Source organism: Dipodomys spectabilis, unplaced genomic scaffold (assembly GCF_019054845.1).
Source record: "Dipodomys spectabilis isolate Male_0828 unplaced genomic scaffold, ASM1905484v1 ptg000207l, whole genome shotgun sequence".
Classification (NCBI taxonomy): Eukaryota; Metazoa; Chordata; class Mammalia; order Rodentia; family Heteromyidae; genus Dipodomys; species Dipodomys spectabilis.
In genome coordinates, this window is record NW_024870884.1 from 11,971,877 (window position 1) to 11,996,318 (window position 24,442).

Consider the following 24,442-nt stretch of genomic DNA (forward strand, 5'->3'; position numbering starts at 1 on the left):
AGAGCTTGGATCACTACCATCATTGTCATCAGTTTCTTGGCTACTCAAGTACTCCTTCTCTTCCTCCTCCTGAGCATTGTTTTTCCTTTTTTTAATATATTAAAAAGCAACATTGTACAAAATGCTGCGACTAGTAGGAAACAGCCCAAGCGGCTGCTTCCGTGGTGCTTGCCCTTGTGGACCCCTCGAAGGAGCAGACCGTTGCCCAAGTCCCTGTGCTGGCTCGAGTCTGTGCTGCTTAACAGCGTGGGAATGATCGCAGGGCTTGTTCTAAATCAAGAACAGGACTTTTTCCTCCTATGGCCACATCTGTTTGAGGGTCGTCTCTGGTGCACTGGCCTCCAGGTGAGGAGAGGCATGGTTGTGGTGGCCCAATGGCCCTCCCTGTGGCTGGGGGACCTGCTGGGGGACCTCGAGCTGTGTGTCCCAGGCCAGCTCCGCCTGTTGTGGAGCAACACTTCTGCTCTTGCTGTCTTGTTGCTTCTCTTGCAGTCTTTTCTTATATCATGGTAAGAGCTTTAGGAAGCCTGCTGTCTATCTTCAGGTTCCTTTTATTAAGTTCAAGCTCCAGGGTTTATTCATACTAGAAGATTTCATGTTCATACTGGGTTAGGTGTTTGTACCCTTCCCTACTGACAGCAAGTCCAACTAAATTGTGTGATGGGGTATTTTGGACAGAAGGGTCTTCCTTGATACATAAGAAAGTGTTGCTGACTGCTGTGACTGGGGACAAGACAATAATGGGAAACCAGGCCACAGAACTGAGGTCTTGGGGAGCCAGGTGACTGAATGGGATTCCTGCTACCAAGTCCTAAGGGACCCCTAAGAAGAGTTTTATTGAGTTCAGTTCAGGGGGAGGGACAAATACAGATCATTGCACATACGAGGTATCAATCTATCTTGCGGTTATAGACATTAATGAGGTATAATTTGTATACATAGAAATAATTGACTCCTTTATCATTAGGGAGTAAAAGGGAATAATAAAACATTCCTTCCATAAAGCAGACATCCACATTATTCCCAAGGCCTTAAACTCATCGCATTCAAGCAGCTCCCCACTCAACTGGGGGTAATAACTTTTACCTTTGTCAGCCTCGACCGTTAGGCCTTAATCGGGCTCAGCTCTGAGCATTTCGAGGGCACTTTGAGCTGGCATTCCAAGCTCTTGAACCCTTTCAAATTCACAGCTAAGCATCAGAAGCCCTCATGGTATTAACAGACAATTGAAGCCATATGTTGGAAGAACTGGCAAATTCTGACTCAGGTCCAATGTACAGTGACATTTTCAGGTTCCTCTTTGATCATCTTCACACTGAGGGATGCCAGTGACTTCTTTTGGCTATTGCTTCTCTATCTAAGTGATGACAGCTTGAAGGCCCAGGAGAAGCCACCCAAGGTAGACAGGGCTGGGGTCTCATCCATATTCAGTCCCTTTGCTTTCAACTTGGCTTCCTATAAGGCTACTCTTCTCTACGTCCCTTTCTAGAAATTCAGTTAGGCTTTTTCCTGGTATACAGCCAAAGCATCTCTATGCATATTTCTTCAATTTCCTATTCTGTAGTGCCAACAAAAAGAAGGAGGAGTGGGCAGTTAAATCAGGAGCGCCCTAGTCGCCAGGTAGATGCACACACACGATATAGTCTTTGGTTGGAAGTGAACAAAAACATTGGTCACAGACTATCATTCATGTAATTCCATCAGGGACTACCCAGGCAGTCTGAATGAGGCTTTGATCTCATTCACATTTTAAGACTTGTAAATACATAGCAATGATCGTCTTGGGTGCTTGATATGCGCACAGAACACCAGCTACTTCAGCACCCTCTGCTTCGCCTTGATAAGTTGGAATTGCTGTTAATGTTGTTCTGGGCAAAGACTAGAGGGCTTGGAGTCCTTCTTCTTTACTGGTGGAGGTGGTGGAATACACTTATCACATCTTTTATCCTCCTGGGAGCTTCTGAGATTTTGGTGCAAGCTAGCCTTGAAGGACCATAGTAAGAAGGTGTCTTCCTAAAGGGCAGGACTCTGGGTTGTCACTTTGTTTTTGCCTAGTAGGACAGACAAATGGTCTAAAATGAAGTCATTCTAACTGATGGGCTTAGAAGTAGCAACATTATGATTTATGAAGAGACTGAGCTGGGGAATATATAGGTGGAGCACTTGGAGTGAAAACACGGTACCCTTGAATACTCAAAGTCCTGGCCATGAGAGACTCAGGTAGTTGAACAAGATGGCTGCCTTCAGATGGACCTGCCTCTTTCCCTAGCCACTCTACTGCTTCCTGAAAGGACTCACAGATGAAGTGCTCTAGAGGAAATGATCCATAGGTGGGATCCATGACTTGAATGGATCTAAGGTAGGACCCATGACTTCAATGTCTTTAAAAGGCTGAACTGATACTGCTGCAACAGTGACCCTGATAAACTTCTTGAACCTGGGAGGCAGCCAGCCATCCAAAGGCCAATTGGTGGCATTGGACTGCTGTGATAGGATGGAGCCACTTGCCTTTACAAGATTCTTGCTTGGATTTTTACACTTCTTTGTCTGAAAGATAGTCTTTTTTTTATAACACTCAGGACTTTCAATGTAACACTTGGTGTCACTGACTCCACATCAGTTCTGCTTGTGATGTAGAAAGTGCCTTCTTTGCACTGGTGAATCCACAGGCTGGTGCCCATGGAAACTTCTGGCATGCAGATCATCCCAGAAGCAGCTGGCCTTGTAGAACCCTGGAAAGGCTTCCAAAGTCTCCATCATGGCACCAAGGGACATTCTGCTGTGGGAGACTGTGGTACTGTCTCTGGGTGAAGCCTGTGTCCTGAGCATTCATATCAGGCAATTGCATTTCCCTCTACCAGGCTGTTCAAGCTCAGACACTGCAGGAGGACAATGAACGTGGCATCTCCCACGGCAACACCAGAGGCCCCACCAAACAAACGACTCCCATCTTAGTGATCGCAGCTTTGCTGGTTCAGAGCTAAACCAGGAAGAATGCTGCTCTCTTCTTGATGTAGAGGCAGTCTGTGGTCTTCTGTAGCTGCAACTTTGAATAGACAGAGGGAGCTTACAGTAATGGCTGGGTGATGTCAAAGTCTATGAGATCTCTCAACAAAGCAAGATCACACTGAGGAAATGTGGAAATACAGCCTGGGGGCGGGGGGGTAAACTTCCCTGTGACTCCCCCTCCCTCGGCCCTGCAAATAGACCTCCCAATACTGGCCACCCTGAGTTGAGAATGTTCTGCCCTCTACATGCCCAATGAGCTGGAATTGTAGAGAAGAAAACATACACCCATGGCCTTCTTTTTGTTGCAATAAAAGTCTTAAATAATCTGCATTTCTCCTCCTTGTGAATAGTGTTTACCTAAACTTCTGAAGGATGCACTATGCATTCCATTAGTGTGCATCATGACAGAATTGGGATAGATTTTTTTTAACAAAAGGATCAGAAGGCACATGAGACTGGATCAACCTGTCAGGAATCAGGGAATGGTTGGATCTAAGCAACTGCAATGTCATGCCTTCTCAAGTGGTGCTTGGTAGTAAAGACAGTGGAATGTGAGTAGGCATCCAGTGTTTTCCTTTCTGTTGTAGACCTTAAGCATGTGTGTAGGTGTTCAGCCTTTCCCTGTCAATGTGAGCCTTGTCTACAAGGAGTCAATATCTTTAAATCTGATTTTCATAACTAATGTCATGCTCAGGCTAGGACTAGAAGAGGACAGGAGTAGGATCTGGACCTTGACTTTACTATTTTTTTTTTTTTGTCAGTCATGGGGCTTGAACTTTGGGCCTGGGTGCTATCCCTCAGCTCTTCAGCTCAAGACAAGCGCTTTATTTCTAGAGCCACAGTGCCACTTCCATAAACCTTGACTTTTCTTTTTTTTTGCGGGGGCGGGGGGGAGGGATGTAGTCATGGGCCTGAACTCTGGGCACTGTCCCTTAGCTCTTCAGTTCAAGGCTAGCGCTCTACCACTTGAGCCACAGCACCACTTCTGGCTTTTTACTTTTTAGCTTATGTGGTGCTAAGGAATCGAACCCAGCCCTCAGGCATGCAAGGCAAGCACTCTACCACTGAGCCACCTTCCCAGGCCGAACTTGACTTTTCTGAGTGAGCTTTGTTCTCTAGCTCTGAAGCCTTCTGAAGGGCTGTAGGCTATGAAACTTCTTTCTCTTTAACAACATGCAGCCTGTTTCTAATAGGGCCAGGGGTGAAACATTTAATACACGCTGAAAGCAGGTTCTCTGGCCTTGATTAACCCACCCTCTCATTCTCTAGATGTGCTGGACAACACCTGTCTCCTTAAACCTGTGTGTCCCCGGACTCTCTCTGTAAAACCTGGCTTACCTAGTCAAACTTCATACCTACACATGGGCATGTGTATGCACTTACATGCTTGTGTGTTCATGGCCATACCTTCCCTTACTTGGTCTGTCAAACCTGACTATGCTCAGGAGTTGTCACTGGGATCAGCTCCCAGGCTCTCTTGCACTTTTGACCTACAGATGGGCCACCAGGAGTTAGTGCTGCTGTCCTCTGTCCCTTATCCTGTTACATCACTGGACCACCTTTGCCCCTCTCACTTCGATGTGGAAATACTAGAGTTTTGCTCCTCAGACCTGGAGATGTGAAGTGGTCCACTCAGGTCCTCACCCCTCCCCCTTAACCCTCCCCAGACCAAATCTTTGGTCAAACCCCTGTTGGTACCATGGGAACCACTAAGGGCATCAAGTCACCCATTTTAAAGTGGAACAGAACTTTTCATTCTATGCTATACTTTCAACTTCTTGTTCAGCCCCTGCCTCCTAAGACTTCTTTCCATAGACAAATATAAACATTCACAACCAAGGAACTGTTACTGCTGCTTTATACCAGTCGGGATGTCATCTCAGCCTTCTACCCCTAAAAATGACCGTGTCAACAGGAAGTAGCCAGAGAGAATCAGTGGCTCTTCTCAATTGTCAAAAGGCTAGAATGTTAGGTATGCCCATGACATTGGCCCACTCTCCTCCTGCTCTCCTCCTCTTCTCTGCTAGAAAGGAAAGCTCAGTAACCATTCCAGAAATCACCTGTGGGAAACAAGTAATCAATCACATCAAAGTGTCAATCCCCTCATTGAGTCTGCAAGGCCCCGGGCTCTGAGGTCACTTCCTCATCCTCTGAGGTCTTGTGCTTATCTGCCCCAGTCAGGCCTCTTCCTGCCAGAGAGAAGATCCATCAGCTCTGACATCATTTCCACATCTGCTGTGGACACATCTCCTCCTTGCCCTTCCTATATAATTCCTCTCTCCTGCCCTATGCTCTCACTGTGCATGCATCCAACTCAGGCAGGACATCCGTTTGCTCCTGCTCTTCACTAAATCAACTTTTACTGAAGAAGATGGCACTCACCAGCTTTTTACCTGTACCTACTCAGCTATCTCAGGACCAACCTGAAGCAGTAGAGAAGGCAGAATCACACAGTCCATGGCAGATTTCCCTGGCCTCTTCACATAGAGAAACTTTCCTCATACAGATACCCAACAGGCTGTATATCTCGCTTGGTAGAGGACTTTGATGATGCTTTTCCAGAGATCCATGTGGCCCATTATCCACTGGATAGAGATGACAACAAAAACAGGTCAAATGCACTGGCCATTCAGGTCGATCCTGAAGGAAGAATTCAGTACGATGCAATTGCTTGACAAAGACAGTCAAAAGACAAGGTCATGGGGCTGGGAAGGTGGCTCAGTGGTAGAGCGCTTGCCTTGCATGCATGAGGCCCTGGGTTCAATTCCTCAGCACCACATAAGCAAAAAAACAAAAAGACAAGGTCATTTACAGCAAATATACTGACCTGGTGCCAAAGGAGGGGATGAATACTAATGATCCAGACCCGCAGAGATCCAGTGAAGAAGCTATTCAAGAGATCACAGCAAAGACAAGGGTAGCCTTAGAGAAGTGTGTCCAGCAGAAAGTTGCCTCAGCCATGCCAGTTTGGGCAGCTGATCAACTGGCTCCTGCTCAGTATCTGCGATACACACCATCTCAGCAAGGAGTGGCATTTAACTCTGGAGCTTCACAGAAGCTAATTCAGATGGCAGTAATGCAGAAAGATCCAATGGAACCTCTGAGGTTCAAGATCAACAAGAAGATTCCCCAGGGACCACCTACTCCTCCTGAACCTGTCATGCACTCTCAAAGTAAAAAAATGACTGCCAAGAAGCAACAAGAGTGGAAGATTCTTCCTTGCATTTCCAACTGGAAAAATGCAACGGGTTACAAAATTCCATTAGACAAGCAACTGGCCGCTAGTGGAAGAGGACTTCATATGGTACACATCAATGAGAAATTTGCCAAACTGGCTGCAGTTCTCTATATTGCTGACTGGAAGGCTCTGGACACTGTGGAAAGATGGGCCCAAGTGGAGAGAAAAAGGATTCAGAATGAAAGGGAAACTTAGAGTGATGGCACAAAAGCCAGGGAGAGGAGAGCTGGGATCAAAACCCATGTGGACAGATGATAGGGAGGCATGCACATAGGAGGGATGAGATCCAGCAGGAGAGGCAAAAAGAGAGACGGCATGACCATTATCTTTCCTGGACAGTTGCTGGGAAGGGATCAGAACTGCAGAAAAAGGAACAGCAGATAATCACTGAAATCACTGAAGTCATTGGGGTGTCCCCAATCCTTGCACCTCAAATGAAGTTCAGTATGACCAACAGCTCTTCAACCAGTGGATTTGCAGGCAGAGAAGATGAAATTTACAATATGTCACAAGCTAAAAAGAAAATAATACTGACACAGATAATAGCAAAAAGTTTTAAATCCTTTCTTCTGCCTTCCCCTACCATCCATTCAGAAACTAACACACCTCACCAAATCAACAGGAAATGACTTGACAGCTTAGTTGGTTTTATGGTCACATCCTACTTTGGGGTGATGACCTTTGTTCCTGTTGTCTATCAAATATCCATAATTTTTCGACAGCAATAACCAAAAATATTCTTTTAAATATGCTCTATCCATGTTGTCCAGCCTGCTTCAAACTCCCAATCCTCCTACCTCAGTCTCACAAGTGCTGGGATTACAAGCAAACACTATTAGAGCTTAAATCAAAAATCATTCTTCCTCATGTTTCCATGAGTTGACTGATCTCCCTTGGGATCTGTAGTAGGGTGGAAGTCAGGCGCCTGCAGGGGCTAGAGGGTTACTAGGTCTGGACATCCACATGGCTTGCCAGTGGTGAGCAGAAGCTTTGTTGGTCAGACCTCCTTAATCCAGTCAACCAGGCACAGGGAAAGGTCAGATGTGACATTTCAAGAAACAAGCCTGAGAAGTGCTTACCATGAAGACCTGTGATGGAATTAACATGGTCAACATTGGCAACAGTACTTCACATACCTTACCTCTAGTTGGGCAGAATTGTTCCTTCTGATCTGCACTGTGACATTTTTATAGTAGCTTCTAAATGAATACATACCTACCATAGGACTTGGCAATCTCTTTCTTGGAATCAAAACAAGTATACTAAAAGTGGATGTCCATCCCAAGTCTGCAATGTGGGTGTTCCTAACAGCTTCAAGTGTCTGAGCCAAATGTCCATCCCCAGTGAATTGATAAAAACTATACATGTACTAAGTAATACTATCAAATAAACAACTGTACTTCAATATCTTCCATATGAAAACAAAGAACTACCATTTATACATATATAAGACAACGTTGTCCTGCTCTTCCGAGGGAAGGTTGATAATCGCTAGTCTCCTGACCTCCTTTTTAAAGTATCCTCAGTAAGTTTAGAGAAGCTGAACCTCTGGGCCAGGTTGTTGGGTTCTCTAATGTAAGTTTCAATAAATGGAGACCACAACATGCTGTAGATAGGTAAGAGTTTATTTTATTTTATTCCTACCAACAAGGAAAAATTTTACAAACTTTACAATATTACAAAATTTTACAACATTACAAATAAAAATATAAAACACCAAAATGTGGCAACATTTAGAGGAAGCATCCTGAGTCAGGATGCTGTTGTTTCTTCCAAAGTTTAGCCATAGCCAGAAGTTTGAGGTTAGCTTGGCTGCCAGCTTCATCTTCTGGAAAGATGTAGTCACAGTATTCTTCCCAGCCTGCATCAGGCCAGTCATCCATCTGAACCTTCCTTCTCTTCTTCACTTTTTCTGGCATGAGTCTGTCTACTCTCTCCTTATCTGATACTGTTCCAAATTCATACTCAAAGCTTCTCCACGATTGCAGCAGCATAAGCCTCGCTTCCTTTTCTTCACAGTTCCGCATGATTTTGTTAGCCTCTTCATAAATCTGTCTGCATTTAGACACACTCCCTTCTCCTGCAGACAACTCAAAGTGAGCCAAACTGATCCATGCCTTGACATGCTGTGTCCGTTGGAGCAACTGTCGGTAAAGATTTCGTGTTCTCTCAATTTCTCCCTGTTCCATCTCAAAGTCGATGTAGGATTTCCAAAGCACCTCTGGCATGTCTAAGCGAGGCTGGCTGATGGCTAACTCATAGATTGCCCTGGCTCTCTCCACATCACCAAGGATTGTCTCTAATTCTGCAAACTTAATCCAGGAGGTACAATTTTCAGGTGCAAATTCCAACAGCTTTGCATAAAGCTTCCGGCATCTGTCAAATTCTCGAAGCTTCACTTCCAGTTCTATGTAGCCTTTAAATAACTTGCTCTTTGGACACTTGCCTATGGAAGTCCCCAGAGCTCTTCTGGCAGATGATAAATTTCTCTGTCTTATTTCAAATTGTGCATAATAGAGCCACATTTTGGCAAATGTGAACTCTTGATGAGGAATTAATTCCAAAGAGGCTTGATACACCTGCCTTGTCCTCTGAGGATCCTTTGCCTGCAATTCTTCATAGAGTGCATAGTTGATCCAGAGGTAGATGTAACGCTTCCAGTGTCTCTTCTCCTGAATGGGTGGGACATTGGCAATGGCTCTCTCATAAACCTCTCGCACTGTGTCAGCTTCTGCAGTGCTTTCCAGTAAGCGCAAGTAATCAAACCACGCATCATAATTGTGGGGACTGGCCCTCACTTCCTCTTCATACTGGAATCTGCATTTGCTCACAATGATAGCTTCAATACCCCGCCTGTCACCAAACTTCTTCTCAAAGATGGTATAGTTTTTGACGAGCTCTTGAGCCTCATGTGTTGGGATTCTGTCCAAGGCATACTTGTAGATGACCTGGGCCCTCTCAAATTCTTTCTGGTTTTCCTCAAATTTGGCAAAGGCAACATAGAGGTGTTCATCCATATGCTCCTCTCCGAAGAACTCAACAGCTCTCTCATACACTTTCCGTGCGTGGGCAAAATAAGCATGTTTTTCTTCAGAGTGGGCATATTTGATCCAGTTGTTCACCCGCGGGTGCACAAGAACAAAGCGTTCGTAAATGGTCCGTGCCCGCTCCACCTCTTTGTATCTCAGCTCAAAGTTAATGTAGGAGTGCCAGGCTTGCTCCTCGGGCTGCCATTCCATCCAGCGCTCAAACACCTGCCGGGCACCGGCCATGTTCCCCAACAGCTCTTCCATGTATGTGTACTTGTACCAGAACTGGCTGACTCGTGGCAGTGTTGTGATGGCACGGTCCCACACATTTCTGGCATGGTTGGCCTGGCGATTCTTCATTTCCATTTCTGCATATTTCAGCCAGAGGGTGATATTTCTATAGTCCACGTCTAAAGCACGCTCGTAGATGGATCGAGCCCTCTGAATTTCCTGGAGCCTTTCTTCCCATTGAGCGTATTTTATCCAGTTCCCAATCACAGTCCGGTTCTTCCTTAAGTTATCTTCAAAGGCCTTCCTTTTCCTCAGCTTGTAGTCATTGAATTCTTCTTCATCTGCGATCCTCTGTTGAGGTGGAGGTGGAAGAAGCTCAAGCTCTCGTTCTTTGGCCTCCCTCAGCAGTTGTTCGGCGGTGATCTGGACGAGAGCTGGAGCTTTGTTTCTGACCTTGGCCACCTGAGGGATCCGCAGTTTCCCGACTGCGGTGGAGACCGCCATGTCTGCAGGAGATCCTGGGAGATGTCCGCACACACTGGGATCGCAGAGAGCTGCCCGACAGAGAGCTCTTGACACTACCAAGCTTCCCAACAACGAAGCGAGTCCGCGGGAAGAGCTGAGTGACAGGAGGGAGCAAGACCAACCTGCGCGCCGACCTGCACTGGAGGGAGGCTGGTCCACAGACAAAGCTTAACACCAGCCAGAGGGCTTATATAGTGCCAGGCGGGGAGGAGGCGTGGCCACAGCGGAGGCGGAAATGACCTCAGAGCTTAGGGAGCCTCTCACTGGTGGAAGCAGGCAGGGCTGGGCGGATGAAGGAGTGACTGGGTTTATCAGGGTGTGACAGGGTGGATAAGGGCGTGGCTGGGCTTAGGGAGACAGGGCTGGGTGGGTGAGGGGGTGACCTCAGAGGGTGAGGTGGTGACCTCAGAGCCTGGAGCCCTTTGCTGACTCTCATTCAGGACATTGACTGAGGAGATTACTGCTTTCCAGCAGGAGAATTCTGGAAAGGCTACCATGCTGCCCTCTCCTGGAAAGGAGGAGGAGAGCAGGAGGGGTGTTGGGGGCAGTGTTGTTTCCCAGGGCACTCCTAACATTCCAGCATTTTGGCACTTTTGATGGAGAGCCTTTTCTCTCTGGCTACTTCCTGCTGACACAGGGGTATCATTCTTTGGAATAGAATGCACAGATGTCATCCCGATCAGGACAAGGCAGCAGAGATGGTTCCTTGATTGTGAACCTGGATATTCTTCTAGGGAAAGAAGACTTAGGAAACAGTCTGAACAAGAAAGTTGAACGTTTAGTTTAGAAGGAGAGCTCTGTTTCAATTTAACATGGGTAGCTTGATATCCAGAGTGGTTCACATGGTGGCAATGGGCGTCTGACCAATATATGGGCTAAGGAGGGGTGGGAGCAGGATCTCATTAGATCTGACAAACTAATCTTACTTTCCTGTGGGAAAATTGATAATCATTACTCTGCTGACCTCCCACTTAAAATGTCCTCAGTACATAGAGAGAAGCCAAACCCTCTCAGCCAGGTGGTTGGGCTCCCTTGTGTAGGGTTTGCCAAAAGGAGACCACCACATGGTTCAGATAGGAAAAACTGTATTATATTGTATTTTGTTCCTTCTACAATGAAGGAATTTTATCCTGCAAGTTGACAAATGAAAATAGAAAAAAGGAAAACGTGGAAACGTTAAAAATAACTTTTCCTATTTTTTTTATTGTGAAAATACCATACAAAGGCGTTACCATCATGTGGGCAAAGTAATGAGTACATTTCTTTCTTTTTTTTTCTTCTTTTTGGGGGGGGGTTCCGGACATGGGGCCTGAACTCTGGGCCTGGGCCCTGTCCCTCAGCCCTTCAGCTCAAAGCTAACACTCAGGTGAGCCACAACACCACTTCCACTTTTTTCTTTTTGCTTTTGTGGTGCTGAGGAATCAAACCCAGGGCCTCAGGCATGCAAGGCAAGCACTCTACCACTGAGCCACCTTCCCAGCTCCACGAGTCCATTTCTTATCAAGCATTGTTGCCTCCTCCTTTGTTTCCCCTTCCCATCCCTTCCCATCTCCCACCTCCCCACCCCAGCCAAAGTTGTAAAGTTCATTTTTCGACATAACAACTTGTATATCTCATTGTTGCAATGGTTCCACCTGTATCCCTATTTAAACAATGTGTATCTTCCCTTCCCCTCCACAAAGTATACCAACATCAAATACAGTGAAAGCAGGGGTTATACCGTGGGGGAGGGACACACAAAGCAACAAAGAAACCATCTTATAACTATTTAAGAAACAATAGCAAGAAAAAAAAAAAACATTTGAATACTCATCTTGGCGTTCATTTCACCGGACATCAATTTATGTAACCTTTTCTACTTGTCTCAGACATATACTAGTTATTGCAAATAAGAGAAACCATGGGACCTATGTTTCTTTGGGCCTGTCTTACTTCACTTAATATAATTTTTTCCAAGTCTTTCCTTTTCCTAACAATGGGGGCAATGTCCTTCATTCTGATGGAGGCATAGAATTCCATTGTGTATATATACCATATTTTCTTATTTTTCTTTCTTCTTGTATTGTAAAAATACCATAGAGAGGGGTTACAATTACATGGGCAAGATAATGAGTACATTTCTTTTTATTTTATTTTATTTTATTTGTGAACATACTGTACAGAGGGGTTACAATTACATGGGCGGGATAATGCATACATTTCTTACCAAGCATTGCAGCCTCCTCCTTTGTTTACCCTTCACATCCCTTCCCAGGATCCCCCCTCCCACCCCCACCCATCCCTTCCCCCCCTCCCCCCCACTCCCCGCACCGACGTTGTAAAGCTCGTTTTCGACATGACAACTTGTACTTCTCATTGTCGCAGCAGGTCCACCTGTATACTTAAACGACTTGTTTTTCCCCATCTCCTCCACGAGTTATACTGACATCAAATATAGTTAAAGCGGGAGTTATACTCTGGGGGAGGGACATACAAAGCAACAAAGAAATAATCTTATAAATGCGTTAGAAACAAATGCATGAAAGAAAAAAAAACATTAAAATACATATCTAAGGGTTCATTTTCCTAACATCACATTATCTGACCTTTTCCTTGTGTATATATACCACATTTTCTTGATCCATTCATCTACTGAGGGGCATCTGGGTTGGTTCCATATCTTCGCTATGGTATATAATGCTGCAATAAACATAGTTGTGCTGGGAGCTTTAGTATGGTCTTGATGGGGAAACACTTGCGTAAGTGCCCCAAAGGGGGATTGCTGAGTCCTAGGGGAGCTCTATGTGGAGTCTTTTGAGGAACCTCCATTCTGCTTTCCAAAGTGGTTGAACAAGTCTACACTCCCACCAACAATGCAGTAAGGGTCCCTTCTGTCCACATCCTCCAGCATCTGTTGTTATTAGAGTTCTTCATTATAGCCACTCTAACTGGGGTGAGGTAGTATCAGAAGATTGTTTAGATTTGCATTTCTTTTATGGCTAGAGAGGTTGAGCATTTCTGCCTGTGTCTATTGGCCATCCTTCTTTCCCCTTCAGAGAAGTTTCTCTTTAAGTCTTTAGCCCACTCATTTATCGGGCAGTTGTTTCTTTGGAGATTTGTTTCTGGGGGATTTAATTTTTTGAGTTCCAGGTCTATTTTAGATATGAGACCCTTGTCCGGTGTATGGATAGTGAAGCTCTTCTCCCAAACCGTGGGCTTTCTATTGATCTTGCTACATAAGTCCTTTGTCATGCAGAAGCTCTGCAATTTCATGCAGTCCCATTTGTCCAAGCTTTCTTTGATTTGTTGTGTTTCTGGGTCTCTTTGAAGAAAATTTTGGCCTGTGCCAAGTAGACCTAGGCTTTCTCCTATTCCATCCTGTAATATTTTCTGAGGGTCTGCTTTGACTCCGAGGTCTTTGATCCATCTGGAATGGATCCACATTTGGATTTTACTCTGAACCTTTGCAAAGCGAATCCCCATGACTTGCATCACTAGGGTTCTGGATGAAGTTCATTGAGTGGGAAGAGAGAAGTATCTACGGCTTCCTCCTCTTCTTGCCTTCATGCTCATGCTCCTCAGGTCGGCTGGTATCTGCAAGTCTTTTGGAGCCACTGTGCTGTTTAGCTTCTTGCAGAAACTTGTCCAAACCAAAAGGATCCTCCTCAAACTGCACTAGCCCTTCTCATGCGGTCTGCCTATGTTCTGAACGGGAAAACTCTTGAACTGGAAGAAAGCTGTTGGTCTGGATTTTGGTTTTTAGGTCATCACCATCCATGTCCTAGTCCAGATTTATCCTGGGCCTATAGATGGTCTGGGCCATGTCTTTATCACCTCTCCAGGTGAGATCATGAATGCTGTAAATGTCATCTTCTCCACCTGCAAATCCGCTGTCCATACCTTTGGACTGGTTGAAGAGCCTCTGGTCATACCAAACTTCCTTGGAGGTTCCAGGATTGGGGACACCCAGAGCAATGACTTCAGTGATATCTCGATGTTTCTTCTTCTGCGGTTTCCATCTCTTCTCAGCAGCTGCCCTGGAAATATGCCGGTTGTGTTGTATCTCTTTTTGCCTCTCGTGCCGGATCTCCTCCCTCCCACAGGCCTCCCCATCTTCTCTGTCCACACGGGTTTTGATGCCAGCTCTCCTCTTCCTGGCTTTTTGGGCCATCACTCTAAGTTTCTCTTCATGCTTCTCTTTTGCTTTCTGAGCCCTTTTTCTCTCCACTTGGGCCCGTGTTTCCACAGCTTCCCGAGCCTTCCGATCGGCAATGTAGAGAGCTTCCGCGAGTTTGGCAAAGTTCTCATTGATGTGTACCATCTGAAGTCCTCTTGCATCGGCGGCCAGTCACTTGTCTAAGGGAATTGTATAACCCTTTGCATTTTTCCAGTAGGAGATGCAAGGAGGAATCTTCCACTCTTGTTGCTCCTTGGCAGTCATCTTTTGGCTTGGAGAGTGCATGACAGGTGCAGGAGGAGAAGGTGGTCCCCGGGGAATCTTCTGGTTGATCCGGAACCTCGGAGGCTCCATTGGATCTGTCTGCATCTCTACCATGCGAATGAGCCTCTGTGTAGCTCCAGAGTTCAATGCCACTCCTTGCTGAGATGGTGTGTATCGCAGATACTGAGCAGGAGCCAGTTGATCAGCTGCCCCAACTGGCATGGCTGAGGCAACCTTCTGCTGCACACACTTCTCTAAGGCTACACTTGTCTTTGCTGTGATCTCTTGAATAGCTTCTTTGCCAGGTCTCTGTGGGTCTGGATCACCGGCATGCATCCCCTCCTGTGGCAGCAGGTCAGTATATTTGCTGTAAATGACCTTGTCTTTTGACTGACCTTGAGGAGCAACTGCATCGTACCGAATTCTTCCTTCAGGATCGACCTGAATGGCCAGCGCATTTGACCTGGTTTGTTGTCCTCCCATAGCCAGTGGATACTGGGCCACATGGATCTCTGGAAAAGCACCTCCATCTCCAAAATCTTCTAGCGAGCGAGGATTCCAACCTTTTCGGCACCCATACGGGGGAGCTTCTCTGCGTGAGGAGGCCAGGCAGGTCTGCCAGGAACTGTGAGATCTTGCCTTCTCTTCAGCTTCAAGTTGGTCCAGGGATAGCTGAGTAGGTGCGGGTAAAAAGCTGGTGAGCGCCATTTTCTTTGGCAAGAGTTGATTTACACAAAAGCAAAAGCAAGAAGTAGAGCATACTGCCAGCCCGCCTGAGCTGGAAACCACAGTGCAGAGAGTGAAAGTTTAGGGCAGGGGAGAGGGATTAAATAGGGGAGGGCCATGAGGAGGTGTGGCCAGAGGGCATTCAGAAAGGACCTCAGAGCCTAGGGAGCCTCTGACTGGGGAATGCAGGCATGGCCAGGCACAACAGGGCCAGGCAGATTGGATCTGCATGTGACCTGGTGGATGGGGGTGTGACTAGGTGGAGGAGGCCTGGACCTCAGAGCATTAGGCAGTGACTGGCAGTCAGAGGATGGACCCTCCGAGATGATTACTGGTGTCCAGTAGGCCATTTGTGCTAAGGCTACTGTGCTGTCCTTCTAGGGGAGGAGGAGAGGATGAGGGGAGTGGGCTATTCTCCCAGGTAGACCTTACATTCTACTGTTTCTAGTGGTGAAGGGTTTCTGATTCTCCGTGGAGACACAGGGTGTTATTTTTAGGGGCATAAGCCTGAGATGTCATCAGGGTCTGGGACAAGGCAGCAGTAACACTTCCTTGGCTGGGAATGCCTGTTAAGTAATTTGCATGTCTCTTGAAATGTCTATTCAAGTTTTTTGTCCACTTTTAATTGTATATTCTCTTGATATAGAGTTTACACATTACAGATGTTAATCTCTCATCAGCGAGTTTGTAAATGTTTTCTTCCATTCTGTACATTTTTCATTCTGTTTCCTTTGTCATGCAGAACTGTTTCAATTCCAGATAACCCCATTCATCTGTTTTTGCTTTGGAGATCTTATCTTTAAAAATCCTTGCTCAGGGCTGGGAAGAGGGCTCAGTGGTAGAGCGCTTGCCTTGCAGGCCTGAGGCCCTGGGTTCGATTCCTCAGCACCACATAAGCAAAAAGAAAAAAGCCGGAAGTGGCGCTGTGGCTCAAGTGGTAGAGCGCTAGCCTTGAGCTGAAGAGCTGAGGGACAGCACCCAGGCCCAGAGTTCAGGCCCCACGACCGGACCCAAAAAAAAAAAAAAAAAAAAAATCCTTGCTCAGGCCAATGATATGGAATATTCCCTGAAGTCTAATCCAAAAAACCCAACATGCTTCCAAACCTCCAATTTTCGAGTGTTCACACCATGCCAGAAATGGAAAATTCCTCTTGATCATACATGACAGGTTCTACAGAAGATGCAGGCATACCAAACTGTACATGATGAGCTTCAGGTGTGTGTAAGGAACACACACCACTTAGGAATTGCACTTTTCCCTCTTCAGATCTGGGTCATTTCCAATACACCCCATTATGTGACATCCAAAACATTTCTGACCCAAGCCTTCTGGAGAAAGATGACGCATCCTGTATGAGTCTCATTGAGTCTAATGTTACAACTCGGGAACCTATCACGTGGGTTACGATCGTCCCTCTTCTCATCCTGGGCTCATCTCACTGAGTTCTCAGTCTGTGCCACATGTCAGCAGTATACACTTCTGTTCATTTTCCATATTAAAAATAGCTTCTTTCTTGGAGCTAGGTTGAAGTAGCCCTGGATAAGGCTATGAGTAAGTCATTGGTGTCTTCTCTATGTCTTGGCCTGAGCTTCTTTACTTAATTTTGCCCAGTTCAGCTACAGACAGTCCCCTGACCACCAGGTCTTTCTGAGGTCTATGGGAACAAGCACAATTGTAGAGCTCAGACCTGTCAATCCAATAGGTCTGAACTACCTTAATATATGCTACAGAGACAGTGGCTACCTTGGTTTTTGAGGCCCTAAGTATATGTGTTAGAAAGAAGGGGACTCCAGGAATCTGTCCAGACTCTTAGCAGTTGGCCAGGAGGTGAAGTATAAGACATTGGTATGCAAGATACTGATTCTGGCAGGTCCTTCCAACTCTCTAGGCTTGAGATCCTAATGTCTCTGGGACAAATAACTTCCAGCCTTTTAACCTCTTCAGAAAGGCAGAAACAAAGAAAAACCTACAACAAAGATGTCATACTACCTATGGGTGTCTACCATCTAAGTAAGACTTGGGACTAAAGACTTCTGGCTGGGAGACAGTCTAGTTTCCTGGATGTCTGATCCCTGTCCCCTACAGATGGCAGCCACCATCTGGCTTTGCCTAAAGCCAGAGATCTTCCTGGATCTAATTTCTTCCCTGTGTTTGATGTTATTCTTTTTCCTCTCTGAGGTACATGCCCAAGTCTAACACAAAACCACATATTGGAAAGGTAAAAAAATCTTCCATGAGTCCTTTCCTGTGACCTAGCCCAACTGGGAAACAAGACACCAAATACCCATTAAAGTAGCTTGCCATTTCCCAAAGCTAGACTTCCTGTGTTGGTAGTGTCAACTGTGATTTAACATTAGCCTGTTTTCCCAGTTTCCTCAGTGTTGAGAAGTTGACAATAAAGTCTAAAGAATTAGCATTATTCTGTGATGGTTACCTTCCTATGCCAAATATGGAAATATACTTGATTCTGTTTCTGAACTTTAGACCTCCAGGATTGCAGTAACTGTCCTTGTTTTGGACAAGACCATAGGAGATAAAGGATGGCCTCTTCCTTCCTCCAGAGCATCCATTTCACATTGAGAATCCTTTCAAACAAGGCTCAAAGCAGAGATACGCATGCCTTGCTTATCAGATCAGATCCCTACTTGGATCTGATCCTGTCTGTTGACTAGCCAGGGTGGTTGATCTCCACAAGAGTGCTCACGGTCTGTTTGACAGACAAGAGAAACACCTCTTTTCATCACCTGTCATCACCTCTTTTCTAATCCAGTTCTAAGTAAAGCCCATTCTTTAGTGTTCTCCATACTGTCTTTGACTAGATGGAGTGTCTGGAAGCTGTCCGCATGTCTCCCATGTGCTAGACAGCTCCTGAAACTTGGTGAAGTTTGAGGCAGGCATCTTGTTTTGTGGTTTGGTGTGGCAGAGCCTGGAGATGAGCCTAAAGCTGAGGGCTTGAGACTAGGGCCCATTCCAGGGTCTCTGTGGTCACAGCAGCCCACTATGCAGGGATGTGTCATTCTGAGACCTTGCTAGCCAGGGCAGAGGCCATGGGGAAGGTGCATTGAGTATGGAATGAAACATTTTTTTCTTTCCCTGGATGACTCAACTATAATCTTGCTTTTCAAGTTGCTGTTTTACCTGCTATGGTATGTATACCTCATTGCTTGGGCTTCTGGAAAGTTGATCTTCAAGGTTCTTGGCTGGAGTAAAAGCTGATATCTCTCTCGTGCCTACTACCTCCATCTCTGGCAGCACATATAGCTCCTATGTGGTAGGAATGGCATATTTGGCTTGCTTGAGATCAGGTTTGAATCTTTCTAAGATCTTTAGTCCTACAGGTGTGTCCTAAATCTCTTGTTACCCTTCAACTCTCTATTATCTATCTCCTTTGCTTTCTAGGTGTGAGACAAAATATGCTTGCCTATAGTATTCAGTGTCCAGTTTTGTGGTCATCTCTGGAAGGGCCATGAGAGCTAGAATATCTGACCTTCTCTTCTAGGACGCAGCTTTCCACCCTCATAGGTTTCTTCCTGTAGATTTATCTTACACAACTAGGTCTCCCTGCAGGTGTAAGCCTGCTTCTCCCTCCTGGGTGCCCACCACTGGGTGGGTCATCACCCCAGGCCCACTCCATCGCCCACTTTGGTGGTACAGGGAATCTGCCTGGTGTCGTGGGGCGCCCCTGCCTACTTTGCTAGTGGGTGCAAACTCAGGGAAGAACCACCTCTACTTCGGGCTGGGCTCAGGGAAGTTCAAGGGGGGGGGGGGGGTAAACAGGGTCCCCTCCACCCACCACTCCTGCCTAATCTGGTCCCTGGCTGTTTCCCACCTGCTTGTTCAGCCTGGGCCCCAGCAGAGCAGCAGCTCCAGTAGCAGCATGCCCAGTGCCCTGGTCCTGGTCCATGTGTTCCTGTGGTTGGGCTCAGGAGCCTCTCCCCTGTGCTCTCTCCCTGGCCCCAGCCTCTACCTCTGGCTGTGCCAGCTGGTGAAAGCAGCTGCAGCCAAGCTGGTTGAGGGCTGCCCTGCATCTCTCAGGAAGCAGGCTCCAATGCACCCCCTCTTGGCGCTCCCCAGTGTGCTGTGGCCTCCTGGCAAAAGCATTCCCTGGACTCTCTAGCCCAGGATCTGAAGTTGAGCTACCAAAACCCAGGGAGTTCAGGGGTGCTCTGGAAGCCATGCAAGTCCCTGGTATGGGCCTCTCTGTCCCTGCTACTTCCCGGTGGTCAAGGAGCCCTCGCCCTGTATCTCCAATTAAATACCCAAAGACTGGAAGTGGCACTGTGGATCAAGAGGTGGAGGGCTCTCCTTGAACTGAAGAGCTCAGGGACAGTGCCAGGCCCAGAGATCACATGGCCAACAAACAAACAAATAAACAAAAATGGCTGGATTTGAACCACAATCCTCAGATCTCAGCCTCCTGAGTAGCTAGGATTACAGGTGTGCTTTTTATGGTAGTGAACTGGAGATAAGAGTCTCAGGGCCTTTTCTGCGCAGGCTAGCTTCAAACTGGGATCCTTGGATCTCAGCCTCCTGAGTAGCTAGGATTACAGTATGAGTCAACAGAGCCCAGTAAGATGCTGATATTTAAACATGGGTTAAAAATGAAATAGGGGCTGGGAATGTGTCTTAGTGGTAGAGTGCTAGCCTAGCATGCATGAAGACCTGGGTTTCTTTCCTCAATACCACATACACAGAAAAGGCCAGAAGTGGTGTTGTGGCTCCATTGGTGGAATCCTAGCCTTGACCGAAAGAAGCTCAGGGGCAGTGCCAGGCCTCTGGGTTCAAGCCCCAGGACTGGTTTTAAAGAGAGAGGGGGGAATGAGATAGGGGGAGAGAGAAGATGAGAGGAGGGGAGGGAGAGAGAGGGGGAGAGAGAAGGGAAGAGAGAGGGGCAGAGAGAGGGGGAGAAAGAAAGAAGAAACAGAAAAGAAATTGAAATAGTTCATGTATGTCTCCTTGGGGTCACCTGACCACAGCCATGTTTGACTGACAATCAGTTGGCTTTTTCAGTGGTTTTCTAAGAAATGACATTTCAGCCAGCAGGTAGTTTGGCCTGGAGACAGGCCTGGAGTCACCCCTGGAGGGTGTGGTCCTGGCCCATGTACTCCAGCTGTGGAGTGAGGCTGCCTCCTGGCAGCTGCAATGCTGGATGAGGTGGACAGTGAACCTCCTGTCAGCTCCTGTTGAGGGTGGGGGAACACTCCCAAATCTGGGGATTGGCTCTCAGCCTAGGTCACAGGCCAGCAGCTTGAGACATAAGAGAAATAGGCAGCCTAAGTCAGGCCACCCCAAGAACTAAAAGATGGGGCCTCACCAGATCTAAGACCACAACCCTGTGGTCATTCTATGAAATCTTCTCGCAGTGAGACTTTGGAGCCAAGAGTCACCCTGGCCTTAAGCAGGCCCTCTGGGTAGGCCTAAGCCAGACTTCCACAGCTGAATTCCATGCACAGCAAGGGCAGTGGCAACAGGATTCCAACCTGGGGAGTAGTGTTTTTAGCATCAAATTGAAGCCTCTCAACAACTCCTGGTTAGTAGTTTCAGTTGAAAAAAACAGAAGGAAGCCAGGTGCCAGTGGCTCACGATTGCAATCCTAGCTACTGAGGAGGCTGAGACCTGAGGATTGTGGTTCAAAGCCAGCCTGGGCAAGAAATTCAGGAAACTCTTATCTCCAATAAACCACCACAAAACCGGATTTGGCTCTGTGGGTCAAGTGGTAGTGTACTAGCTTTGAGTGAAGAGCTGAGGGACAACACTCAGAATTCAAGCCCTATGACCAACAACAACAACAACCACCACCAAAAAAAAAACCAAAAAAAAACAGAACTCAGAGTTCAAGCCCCATGACCAACAACAACCACCACCAAAAAAAAAAAAACAAAAACAAAAACCCTCAGAGTTCAAGCCCCATGACCAACAACAACAACAGCAACCAAAAAAAAAAAAACAAACTAGAATGCGGAGCTGAGAAGGTGAAGTCGTAGGGCGCTTGCCTTGCATGCATGAGGCCCTGGGTTCGATTCCTCAGCATCACATAAGCAGAAAAAAAAAGCCAGAAGTGGCGCTGTGGCTCAAGTGGTAGAGTGCTAGCCTTGAGCTGAAGAGCTGAGGGACAGCGCCGAGGCCCAGAGTTCAGGCCCCACGACTGGACCCAAAACAACAACAACAAAAACAAAAATAAAAAAAAACAGAAGGCAAAAACCCACAAAGATTCAGAAAGTTTAAGCAACTTGCCTAAAGTCATGCAGCTGATCATGTGGGAATCATAATTCAAACCTAAGCATGTGGCACTTCAAATCCCAAATGCTTCAGTGAACTGCTCTGCCCCCAACGTGGGTTGGAGAAAGCCCTGGCATGTGGCGCTCTACAGGCTATGGGACTTGTGCCCATGTTATGGGGGACATCTGTCTCATCTGTAGAGCTGGGATGGAATCGGAAGAAATCTGCTGAGATTCTCAGATTTCCCTCCTGAGCTTACCACCAAGCCATGATGGTAGAACAGAGCAAAAGCCCACCCACTGTTCAGGAGATTTGGGGGCCTAAGCATAGCTGGGCCTTGATGATGTGGGGTCCCTGGCTCTGCAGCATTGTGGCCCTAGGGAAGTCACTCCCAGGTGTGGTGCTCCTGCTTTGCTCATGGCTTGTGTAGCAGGCCTGTCACCTGTACACTCAAAGAGCACATGCGTGAAAAAGAGGAAAACACCACTGACTTCCCCATCAACACTCCATCTCCCTAGGGCTTGTTTAGCAATTGTTAAAATGAAGGGACTGCCTGGTGGCATTGATGCGATTATATTTGAGTGGGAGACACTGGTTTGCAAAGCAAGCTTGAAAAAGGAAAAGCAGCAGAAACTGACTGCAGGCCTTGGTTTCTCTTAACTAACAGGGAAGCTAACTATTCAAATTTCTTTGTTACTGTACATAGATACCATCAGAATATGAAATGTATATATTGTAAAATCTATGTGTATAACTGTGTAATGTATAAAACAGCTTTCTGCATCCAAGAAATAGGTATCATTGTTGTCAATCAAACCCAAAATCAAGCTGGGCACTTGTGGCTTACACCTGTAATCCAGTTACTCAGGAGGCTCAGATCTGAGGATCACAATTTGAAGCCAGCCCAAGCAGGGAAACCTGTGAGACTCCTCTCTTTCATTGACCACCAGAAAGCAGGAAGCAGAGTTTCAGCCTTCAACAAAAAAGCTCAGGGACATTTCCAAGCCCTGAATTCAAGCACAAGACCACACCTTCACACACACACACACACACACACACACACACACAAACACACACACACACACACACACACACACACACACACTCACCTCCAATACCACCAGCAACAGCTACCACCACCACCACAATTAAGGAAACATTAAGACATCCAGAAAATCAAGTGGACCATTCTTAGCCATTTCCCAAATCCTGAAGCTATTGTGTACAGACAATCCTGGCTGATGGCCCTCCACTGGCCATAGACTCTGGAGGCTTGGGAACAGTAGGTCTCAATATGGAGGCAGTAGAATAGTAATATTAGTGCCACCTGGGAACCAAGCATGTTGGGAAGCAAATTCTCCAATTCTAGCCCAGGCCTACTGAATCCAGGACTCTAGGGATGGGGCCCAGAGGGTGTGTTTTAGTAAGCTCTCCAAGTGATTCTAATGCAGGCTGCAGAGTTGAGAACAGCTGATCTAGAAGAATGAGCCCAAGCGGGTCTATAAAAACCTGCTTCCCATCAAGCCCTCAGGTCCGCTTTGTACCGGTCACTCTAGCCAGCCATGCTGTAGGCTAAAACAGGTCTCTAGAGGAAGCTAAAGTTCTCTTTGTCTGACAGAGCAGAGGGTCTCTTGGGCTTCTGTCCATGGACTAGAAGGAGTTATTGGACTGGGAAGTAGACCGACCTGGCTGAGTCTGGAGGGGATTCGTGGCTTTTAGGGAAGCCAGGAACAAATGCCTGCTGAGGATAAATAGGGACTTTCTCTTCCATAGGGTCTGGGCCTGCTTCTCCAGAAGATGGACTTTGTCTAGGCAGGGAGAAGACAAGTGGCTAGATGAGCACTTTTGCACTGGGAATGTTCAGCCTGGCTTCAGCATGGAGTTCTGGGCACAGGCCTGAAGCAGGAGGGAGCGGCGGGGGACGGTTGATCTTGCCAGTCCTCAGTTAAGCAGCAGCTAGAGAAGAAAGAACTGTGGGTGGGGGTCTAGAAATTTCCAGAGTGTGAGGTGGAGTGTAGGCTCCCACTGGTAAAAGGTGAAAGAAGAGGAGGGAGAAGGAAGTTGGAATTCTAGCAGCTTCTGGTCTGAAGAAAAGTAATGTTGGCTACTGGGTTGGCTGGAAAGGGAGCCAGGGAGGTGCTGCTACCACTGGTTCTGTTCAGATCTGACACCGGGCAATGGGACAAGGAGCTTTCTGAGGCTGTCTGCTCTGCCTGCTGAACTTTAGGGGTTGTGAGTTTGGATGGGAGAAACAGTGTTGGCTTCAGTTACTGAAGAGAGGTCCTTTAACCCTGTCTAGCTCCCAGAAGGGCTGAATGCAACCCCAGTTACAGAGGAATGTCATAGGCAGGACCCCGGGAAAGGGCTCTTCTAGCCCATGCTGGGGTACTTTGGGCCTCTAACCAAGAGGGTTTTTTGTTTGTTTTCTAAAAGGCCTGGCTCAAAACCAGAGGCTTGACTCATCAAGAAGCTGGCTGTTAGATGCCAGGAATAACCTTGTTTGCTTCTAAAGCCTTGTGGCCATCCAGCTCTGGTGCTGGAGTCTGACTTGCTTGGTAGCTCAGGGAGGTACTCTGAGCACAAGGCTTGAGTGTGGACAACCGGAGCTTTCTGTGACTCCTATCTTACCTGCCATGTGTGAGCCACTGCCCAGCAATGACGGGAAGAAGGCCAGAACCCAGAACTTGAAGGGTTCCCTGGATAGGGAACAAGAGGGGGGAGAATGCACCCAAGCTGGACCTCAGAAGTGGGCTAACTGGAGCTCATGACAGGTCTCTTGATACAAGCATTGGCAGGGACCCACTTTGGCTTGAGGCCTCTACTGTAGCATGACAGGTTTCTAGCTCTTAGGGGAGACCTTATACTGGCTGTGATCTCAGGGAAGGAAGGCACAAATGGCTTCAGATGTTGGACCAAGGAGCGGGAAGAACCAGAAGGGCCTAACCCTGGCTCAGGTGGAAGATATTGATGCCTCCCTCTTCAGTCAGGCCGTGGTGTGGAGATCACTGAAAATGGTGACAAAGTTGAGGCTTCTCACAAACAAG

The 24,442-nt window shown here is 46.9% G+C and overlaps 1 protein-coding gene and 2 pseudogenes across 1 annotated transcript; all 3 read right to left on the reverse strand.

Moving 5' to 3' along the window:
* Nucleotides 1-275: 275 nt before the first annotated feature.
* On the reverse strand, nucleotides 276-2,681 carry LOC122122232 (annotated as a pseudogene).
* A 2,614-nt stretch (nucleotides 2,682-5,295) lies between these two features.
* On the reverse strand, nucleotides 5,296-10,011 carry LOC122122233 (crooked neck-like protein 1). Its single transcript, XM_042696309.1, has 2 exons — nucleotides 8,009-10,011; nucleotides 5,296-5,356 (listed from the first exon to the last, which is right to left on the reverse strand). The coding sequence occupies exons 1-2, from the start codon at nucleotides 10,009-10,011 to the stop codon at nucleotides 5,296-5,298; spliced, it is 2,064 nt and encodes a 687-aa protein (XP_042552243.1).
* A 3,483-nt stretch (nucleotides 10,012-13,494) lies between these two features.
* Nucleotides 13,495-15,160, reverse strand: LOC122122314 (annotated as a pseudogene).
* Nucleotides 15,161-24,442: the final 9,282 nt, after the last annotated feature.

What these genes read in the sequence shown, in the direction of transcription:
- LOC122122233 (XM_042696309.1), bottom strand. Translation starts at nt 10,011, where the DNA reads ATGGCGGTCTCCACCGCAGTCGGGAAACTGCGGATCCCTCAGGTGGCC. An exon ending in AAACTTTGGAAGAAACAACA is followed by an intron (nt 5,357 to 8,008) that starts GCATCCTGACTC and finishes AAGTTGATTTAG; the next exon opens with TGAAGAGCAGGAGCAAACGG.